Source organism: Pagrus pagrus (genome assembly GCF_965226575.1).
Source record: "Pagrus pagrus genome assembly, chromosome: 22".
NCBI classification, from domain to species: Eukaryota; Metazoa; Chordata; class Actinopteri; order Spariformes; family Sparidae; genus Pagrus; species Pagrus pagrus.
This window is the reverse complement of record NC_140204.1, coordinates 557,022-565,653: the sequence shown is the minus strand read 5'-3', so window position 1 is coordinate 565,653 and position 8,632 is coordinate 557,022. Positions and strand designations below refer to the sequence as shown.

At 45.4% G+C, this 8,632-nt stretch overlaps 1 protein-coding gene across 1 annotated transcript; it reads left to right on the top strand.

Moving 5' to 3' along the window:
- Positions 1-6,307: 6,307 nt before the first annotated feature.
- LOC311251784 (uncharacterized protein) lies at positions 6,308-8,368 on the top strand (the record flags this gene model as incomplete). Its single annotated transcript, XM_084344427.1, has 7 exons — positions 6,308-6,511; positions 6,608-6,664; positions 6,767-6,871; positions 7,248-7,289; positions 7,375-7,404; positions 7,522-7,656; positions 8,051-8,368. The coding sequence occupies 7 exons, from the start codon at positions 6,308-6,310 to the stop codon at positions 8,366-8,368; spliced, it is 891 nt and encodes a 296-aa protein (XP_084200553.1).
- Positions 8,369-8,632: the final 264 nt, after the last annotated feature.

Below are 8,632 nucleotides of genomic sequence, written 5' to 3'. Positions count from 1 at the left end.
TCGCTGAAAACAAATGCATACGACCGGAGGAGGGTTAGGAACACAGCGGAGAACAACGTTTTATCCTCACTCAGAAACAATAACACAACACAAATTAACCACGTGTAGTCTTTAACCATGACTCTGAGAGCACCATCGGTTGATGTGCCAAAAGTTATTTACCATGCATGTGATAGTGTCGGTGATGTGTGTCACCAGGGTCTGATGACTGTTTAATATCCTTTTCATCCTGTCATAACGACCTTTTATTACGGTTTGAACCGTCTCAGTCTGACGGCCTGGAGTCATGCAGTCTGCAGCAGAGCTGATGATGATGATGCAAGTATAAACTACAACGCAACAAATAATAAAGATGAATAAAATAGAAAAAAAAGATCAAATGAATTAAGAAATGCACATTAAACTTACGTAATGTCAAAGCATTCTCTATTTAAAGAAAGTAAGAAACAACAGTCAACATGCAGTCACATGTTATTCTCTCACTTGGCTCTTACTAACTGTTTTTCTCAGGTTTGCCGACTGTGATCACAAATTAAACCATTTTTACTTGGGACAGATTTGTTTGAGCCTTGGAAATATTTTACAATTATTTTTTATACATATACACAATCAACTTAATGCACATGAATAATGGCACTTGCACTTCGGTAGATATTTGCACTTTATTGGATTCGCACACAACATTGTTTACACATCAGCAGCTCCGCCTGAAAGGGAGAGTCAGGACCCTGAATAGAGGAGACTGGACATGCTGTATCACTTTGTTAGTGTTTGGTGGGACATGTGCCATCATTACTGTGTCTCACATGTGTAGGATATAGTGCCATCAGTGTGTGATGTAGTTGAGTCACTGTGTTCAGTATGAAACATAAAGACAGTCGCTCTGGCCACAGGATCAGCTCTCTCGTCTCTGTGGCACCGTGAGTCCGCGACACAAACGCGCCCCGCAACATGTAATCTGTTGTTTATGACAGATCGGACTACACAAATACACACAACATAACATGAATATGATAATCCATCGATCCACAGATTGACTTTGCTGAAACAAATGCATACGACGGGGAGGAGGGTTAGGAAAACAGCGGAGAACAACGTTTTATCCTTACTTAGAAAAATAAAACAACACAATTAACCACGTGTAGTCTATAACCATGACTCTGAGAACACCATCGGTTGATGTGCCTATAAATCCATCATTTGATTGTGTAGATCTGTCGTTACCGCTCAAACTCATCCACAAGCACTCATGAGCGCGCGGCGCTTGTCCAGAACGCAATTTGCTCATTCTCATTGCCCCAGGGCATGATGGGAGGCCCCAGAGCATCATGGGGGGTGACTCAACTGCGCATGCTCTATGGGCCCCATAACGCGGAAGTAAACCCGGAAGTCAGAAACTTTTTCGGCGTATGCGCCAGGCGAGCAACTCCGTTGAAATCAACGGCGGCCATTTTCCAGTCCTGTATCCACTAATAATACATCCATGATCCGACCAGTCTACTCTGCCTACTGTTTCCCACAATGCAATGCGCTGGAGCCGGGATCATGGCGTCCTCGTCACGTCCTCCGGAGCAGTACAGCGTTTATGTTTGTTCACACAACATAAGTACAGTCACAGGCTGCTGACTGTTGAGACGAGAGCTGTAGGTGCAATATCCAGGCTGTTGTACATGTGAAATGAAACAAAGTACTCTGTTAATTATATTTTTATTGATATTTGGTGATGTCTGTACACACAGAGCTCCAGAGACAGCGCTGTACTGTGTACTGTCCACTACAGACATGAAGCTTCCCTCTAGCGTTAAGATAACTGGCCTGCTGTCTCCCCCGGGACGACGACGCATGTTGGCCGGCCGAACACCTCTGGAGACGGGCTGCTGCCTCTGAGACGAGCCGCTCCTTCTGGAGCTTCACTTCTCCCAAAACATCGAGGCAAATTACTAAACAGCCGTCGTCTGAGTAAACTAACCGCACACTGGGGGTCTGAACGGTTACTTTCTACATGAAAACATATTAAAACTTAATAAAGTGACATATTAACAGCGCTGCAGCGGGAAATAAAACAGCTTCGCGCCTGTTTTACAACAACCGCTGCCGGTCGCCACGAAGTGCATTCTGGGAAACTTGCTACTGCATACTGCGGTGTGAACGGCGTCGGTCTGCTGAAGTAGCACGCTGAACCCCACATTCAGTACGCAGTATACAGTGTATACTAACGCAGTATACAGTGTTTACTGACGCAGTACGCAGTATACAGTGTATACTAACGCAGTATACAGTGTATACTGACGCAGTATACATTGTATACTAACGCAGTATACAGTGTATACTAACGCAGTATACAGTGTATACTGGTTACATGCTGCTGTTCCGACATTGACTTGTAATTGCCGGAATAGCGGCATTAACATTATTTTTCAGGCGTCCCACTATTCCGACATTTTTTTTTCATTGTCGGAGAAGCGGCACTTTACTATTTTTCAAACATTCCGCTTTTCCGACATTGATAACGTTGTTGTCAGACGTGTCCTTCTGATTTTTTTTCTGCAGCGCTCGTGGAGAGCTCTCCCTGTTGCTGATTGCCCGCGGCGGATGCATTTCCAAGACGGTCGCGACCGGCTCTGGGTCAGCTGGGAAAGGCTCGAGGCGAAGGAGACTCACGGCTTATGTGTTTGCCTCTTTATTTTCTTTTTGCCACCGACTTTCCTGTTTGTGTACATTTTGTGGAGCAGTAGCCTAAATGTCTCTGCTGCTCTGATCTTGTCGCTCTCTCCCTCTGCCGCCGAGCAAAACTTACTTCCCTGCCTGCCACTTATTTCTGTAATTTTGATACACGTTTGTTTTTGACCAGTTTCCTTCCTGTTTGTCACAATACTAAACAAATGTTTATTATAGCAGCAAAGAGAAATGCGCAATAGTAACCACAGTTATGCATTAGGCCCACTAACTCTCAAGTCCGATGCCACTCTGCCACCCTCATAAATGGAGGACTAAAATGTACACAAACAGGAAAGCTGGTGGCAAAAGAAAATAAAGAGGCAAACACATAAACCTTGAGTCAACGATCTATTTTTTTTTTTTTTTTTTGTACTGCAACATAGGGTTCACGTCATAACGTCTGTATTTCGACCATTAAAACCTCCATGCAGACCATAGTTCTGTTTGTTTATTATGTGAAGCCCCCCCAAAACAAATCGAATATTTCTGATTATGATTAATAAATAAAAATTGTCTACATTTGTCATTATGAAGTTGGCTACTGTGTGTGTGTGTGTGTGTGTGTGTGTGTGTGTGTGACTTGATTTGTTAAGATTAAGAACATCACTCCCTCATCAAACCGGTGATGGGCATGCTGAAGCGAGAGACACGCTTAGTCTGGGTACGGCAACTATATATATTAAAAAAAAGAATGACGTGTCGGAACAGCGGAACTAAAACCGGCATGTCTAAACAGAGGGATGTCGGAATAGTGGGCGGACCCCGTGTATACTAACGCAGTATGTAGTAGGCAGTACGGTAGTATGCGGTTTCGAATACAGCCTGGGTCATTCTTCTTCTTCTTCTTCTTCTTCTTCTTCTTCTTCTGGTGGAGGAAGAAGAGTAAACATCAGTTACTGTAATCTTCTCACACAAATCATATTATCATATCATTACTTCAAGTAATCTATTACTGTAACATCGTAACTTGTATTTTCCTGATTATACTTCATATTTTATTTGTACTTTTACTGAAATCAGAGTAATACAACACGAGCAGGAAGTGTGTGTGTGTGTGTGTGTGTGTGTCTATATTTACAGTCTGTGGTTCAGGCACATAAACACATTCGACTCACACTGATTTAGAACAGACCGGAAACAACACACACACACACACACACACACACACACACACACACACAGTAGTGGATGTTTGTGGTGTCACACAGAGCTTCAGTCAGGACAGATTTACTTCTTCACTACAGTCCTGTAGGTGTGAACGCTGGTTTATCTTGTTTACGGTTGTGAGTTAACTCAACTTGACATTTATGTTTGTTTCAACTCAGAAATCAACCAAGTTGATTGAAGTTGAATGTTAATTCTACATGTTTCAGTCTACGTGTTTCAGTCTGTGTTTCAGTCTACGTGTTTCAGTCTATTTCAGTCTACGTGTTTCAGTCTACGCGTTTCAGTCTACGTGTTTCAGTCTACGTGTTTTAGTCTATTTCAGTCTACGTGTTTCAGTCTACGTGTTTCAGTCAACGTGTTTCAGTCAACGTGTTTCAGTCTGTGTTTCAGTCTACGTGTTTCAGTCTACGTGTTTTAGTCTACACGTTTCAGTCTATGCATTTCAGTCTACGTGTTTCAGTCTACGTGTTTTAGTCTGTGTTTCAGTCTACGTGTTTCAGTCTGTGTTTCAGTCTACGTGTTTTAGTCTACACGTTTCAGTCTATGCATTTCAGTCTACGTGTTTCAGTCTACGTGTTTTAGTCTGTGTTTCAGTCTACGTGTTTCAGTCTGTGTTTCAGTCTACGTGTTTCAGTCTACGTGTTTCAGTCTGTGTTTCAGTCCACGTGTTTCAGTCTACGTGTTTCAGTCTACGTGTTTCAGTCAACGTGTTTCAGTCTGTGTTTCAGTCTACGTGTTTCAGTCTACGTGTTTTAGTCTATTTCAGTCTACGTGTTTCAGTGTACGCGTTTCAGTCTATGCGTTTCAGTCTACGTGTTTCAGTCTACGTGTTTTAGTCTGTGTTTCAGTCTACGTGTTTCAGTCTACGTGTTTCAGTCTGTGTTTCAGTCTACGTGTTTCAGTCTGTTTCAGTCTACGTGTTTCAGTCTACATGTTTCAGTCTGTGTTTCAGTCTACGTGTTTCAGCCTACGTGTTTCAGTCTGTGTTTCAGTCTACGTGTTTCAGTCTACATGTTTCAGTCTGTGTTTCAGTCTACGTGTTTCAGTCTACATGTTTCAGTCTGTGTTTCAGTCTACGTGTTTCAGTCTACGTGTTTCAGTCTACATGTTTTAGTCTGTGTTTCAGTCTACGTGTTTCAGTCTACGTGTTTCAGCCTACATGTTTCAGTCTACGTGTTTCAGTCCACGTGTTTCAGTCTGTGTTTCAGCCTACATGTTTCAGTCTACGTGTTTCAGTCTGTGTTTCAGTCTACGTGTTTCAGTCTGTGTTTCAGTCTACGTGTTTCAGTCTACATGTTTCAGTCTGTGTTTCAGTCTACGTGTTTCAGTCTACATGTTTCAGTCTGTGTTTCAGTCTACGTGTTTCAGTCTACATGTTTTAGTCTGTGTTTCAGTCTACGTGTTTCAGTCTACGTGTTTCAGTCCACGTGTTTCAGTCTACGTGTTTCAGTCTACATGTTTCAGTCTACATGTTTCAGTCTGTGTTTCAGTCTACGTGTTTCAGTTTGCATGTTTCAGTGTTGTTTCTGGGCTGTCTTCTAGGTGTCGGCGTGTAGTTTAGTGATAAGAGGTGAGGCTGGGTGAGATGATAGAGTGTCTTTATTGAAACAGATTTCAGCCTGCGTCCGAACCAGTGCAGCAGCACTCGCTGTTCCCAATATCTGACAAGGTTCTGCCCAAAGCTTTGTCGTCTGCTCTACCAGAAATCCTCTCGAACCTTCGATCTAGGAAATCTACAAGTACCCGCCTAACCTTCTCTGTCTGTGCGGGCCTTTTAAAGTACTTTTGCCTCACCTACCTGCTTCTTCTAATTGGTCACTTCGGTAGATTGAGGGTTCCTCTATCCAATCAGTGAAAGAGGAGTTGACCGGCCTCCTCTGGAAGGTCTCGTCTTCTAAAGATAACCTCCTGATTTCCATAGGGAAATGTATAGTTGAGCCGGCTCCGACCATCTGGCACAACAGTTAAACTTTATTATCTTGTCCTCCAACTGACTCATTACTCTAACAGATGTTCTCACCTTCCTTAACCCCCAAACAGGAACATGTCACAGTTCAGTCATAGCTCAGAATGTGTTGTTGCACAGACGCCTCATCGGTTTGTGTTTCAGTTTTATTACACTGTGTGTGTGTGTGTGTGTGTGTGTGTGTGTGGTTGTGAAATGTGTTTACTGTCAGCAGGGTGTGTTGTTGTGTTGTCATGTTGTCGTCTGTTCAGCACAGCTGCATCAATCTCAGCCTGACAGACACGGCCAGAAGTATGTGGACGTTCATGTAAAATGACTTTATGGTCCTTTCACACACACACACACACACACACACACACACACACACACACATAAATCAGGTTGTTTTGGTTGGTGGGCGGGGTCAGTTGGAGGGGCGGGGTCAGTGGGAGGGGGGCGTTGACAGAGGAAGACATGATGACGGGTCATTTCCTGCTGAGAGACAATAAAAGAGACAAATCACAGCCAGACTCAGTCAGAACCTGCAGAACCCCCAGACCTGGACCGACCTGGACCATCAGGACCAGTTCAGACCATCAGGACTTGGTGTTCTTTGAGATTTCCAGGATGTGGATTTTGCTGATGCTGGTCTGTCTGCTGGATCAGAACCAGGCTACACCTGTAAGAATTCTGTTTATTGATCTGCTGATCAGTTTATTGGTTCAAGATGTGATCAATATGAGTGTGTGTATGTGTGTGTGTGTGTTACCGTTACAGTTACCATGGGAACTCAGCAGCCTTCAGCCCTTTCTGCAACAAGTGAGCCAGACATCAGTGAGTACACACACACACACACACACACACACACACACACACACACACACACACGTTGTGATGTCATCACTGACAGCATGGCCCGTGTGTGTGTGTCTGCAGGCCCCGCCCCCTCCCGACGCCGGTGGACAGAAAGCCTCCTCCTCCTCCTCCTCCTCGTCTTCCTCGTCATCATCAGCTTCCTCGGAGTCGAGCCAGAGTTCAGAGGTCAGAGGTCAGAGGTCACCTGAGTGACATCATCACTCACTGTCCACCTGAATATGACTACATGTTCTGGTTCTGACTTCAGTCACGAGCAGAACTTCTGTGACTTTGTGTCGTATCTGGTGTCAGCTGAGCGGACTGGAACCCGACCCACTCACTGTAGTTCTGCTCACATGTGAACAGGTCCAGCGGGTCAGCTGAGAGCTGAGCCTCCAGAACACCACACTCACTCCACTACAGCAGCATGTAGCGGTTCAGAGCAGCTTCACCCACTTTACATCTGAGGCTGCTGATTGGTCAGAACAGACCAGACAAAGATATGATGATGTCACTGCACCATGTGACCAGTGAGCTGACTGTGATTGGTTGATTCTTACAGGGTCCTCAACTGCTGAGAGAACGACTGAGGCTGGAGACCACGGTAACACACACACACACACACACACACACACACCTGTGTCATGATGTGTGATGTCATAATGTGTGTGTGATGTCACATCCTGCAGGCTGTGGAGCAGACAGACTCGTCCCAGGAGGTGAGTTTAAATAAAGTTTATTTCAATTTAATGTAACGAGCTTAAAGTTTCAGTGATAAGTGTGTGTGTGTGTCTGTGTGTGTGTCTGTGTGTGTGTGTGTGTGTGTGTGTGTGCAGAGCTCGGAGCTCCTCCCCTCTCTCTCCAGTTTGCGGCTCAATGAACTGGTTCTACAGGGAGAGAGAGCGGGCGAGCGAGACAGAGAGAGAGAGATGGGCGACGACAGCGCGGAGAGCAGAGAGAGCCGGCGCCGGGTGACATCACACCACACCTGACATCACATCACACCTGACATCACATCACACCTGACATCACACCACACCTGACATCACATCACACCACACCTGACATCACATCACACCTGACATCACACCACACCTGACATCACATCACACCTGACATCACACCACACGTGACATCACATCACATCACCTGGCTGCACACATAACACTGCTGTAACTAAAGCAGGACCACATTTCCCACAATGCTTCAGGTCACTGACATCAGTAATCAGATTACTCTCATATTTATATCATAATCCATAAATTATAAATAATCCATATTTATTGACTTTATATTTCTATTTAACCATGTTGAGGTGAGCAGGTCATGTGACATCATGTTGTTTGGCCCCGCCCCCTCCCTCAGGCCTTGTTGCTGACCTTTCACCACCTCCTGACTCGACCTCGAGGAGTCGCTCGGACTGCAGGTGGAGCTGCCGCCGACCTGGGCGGAGCCACCAGAGAGGAGGGCGGGGTTCAAGATGTGGTGGGCGGAGCCACCAGAGAGGAGGGCGGGGTTCAAGTAGTGGTGGGCGGGGCAGAGGAGGGTGAGGAGGCGGACGCGTCTCCTCGACTGGTGGACGACAGCACAGAGCGAGCCGACGGGCTGACCCTGGACTCACCAGGCCACGCCCACCAGCACGATTACCATGGAAATGAGGCGGGGTTAGAGCTGGGGCTGTGACCGAGGCCACGCCCCCTGCAGACAGCCATCAATCAGTAATCAATCACGTAAAGTTATATTAACGTCTGTGTGTGGAGTTTGATTTTTATTCAGTCACAGCGCCACCGTGTGGACACTGGTTAACTCGACAGGCCACGCCCAGTTCACATTAATGATCAATCCTCACTGAACTAATCACACGTTTGATCTCACCTACAGGTGGCGCTGTGATCAGATCAATCTTATATTTCTGTCAACATTACCAGCTTCATGTTGGAACAGAGG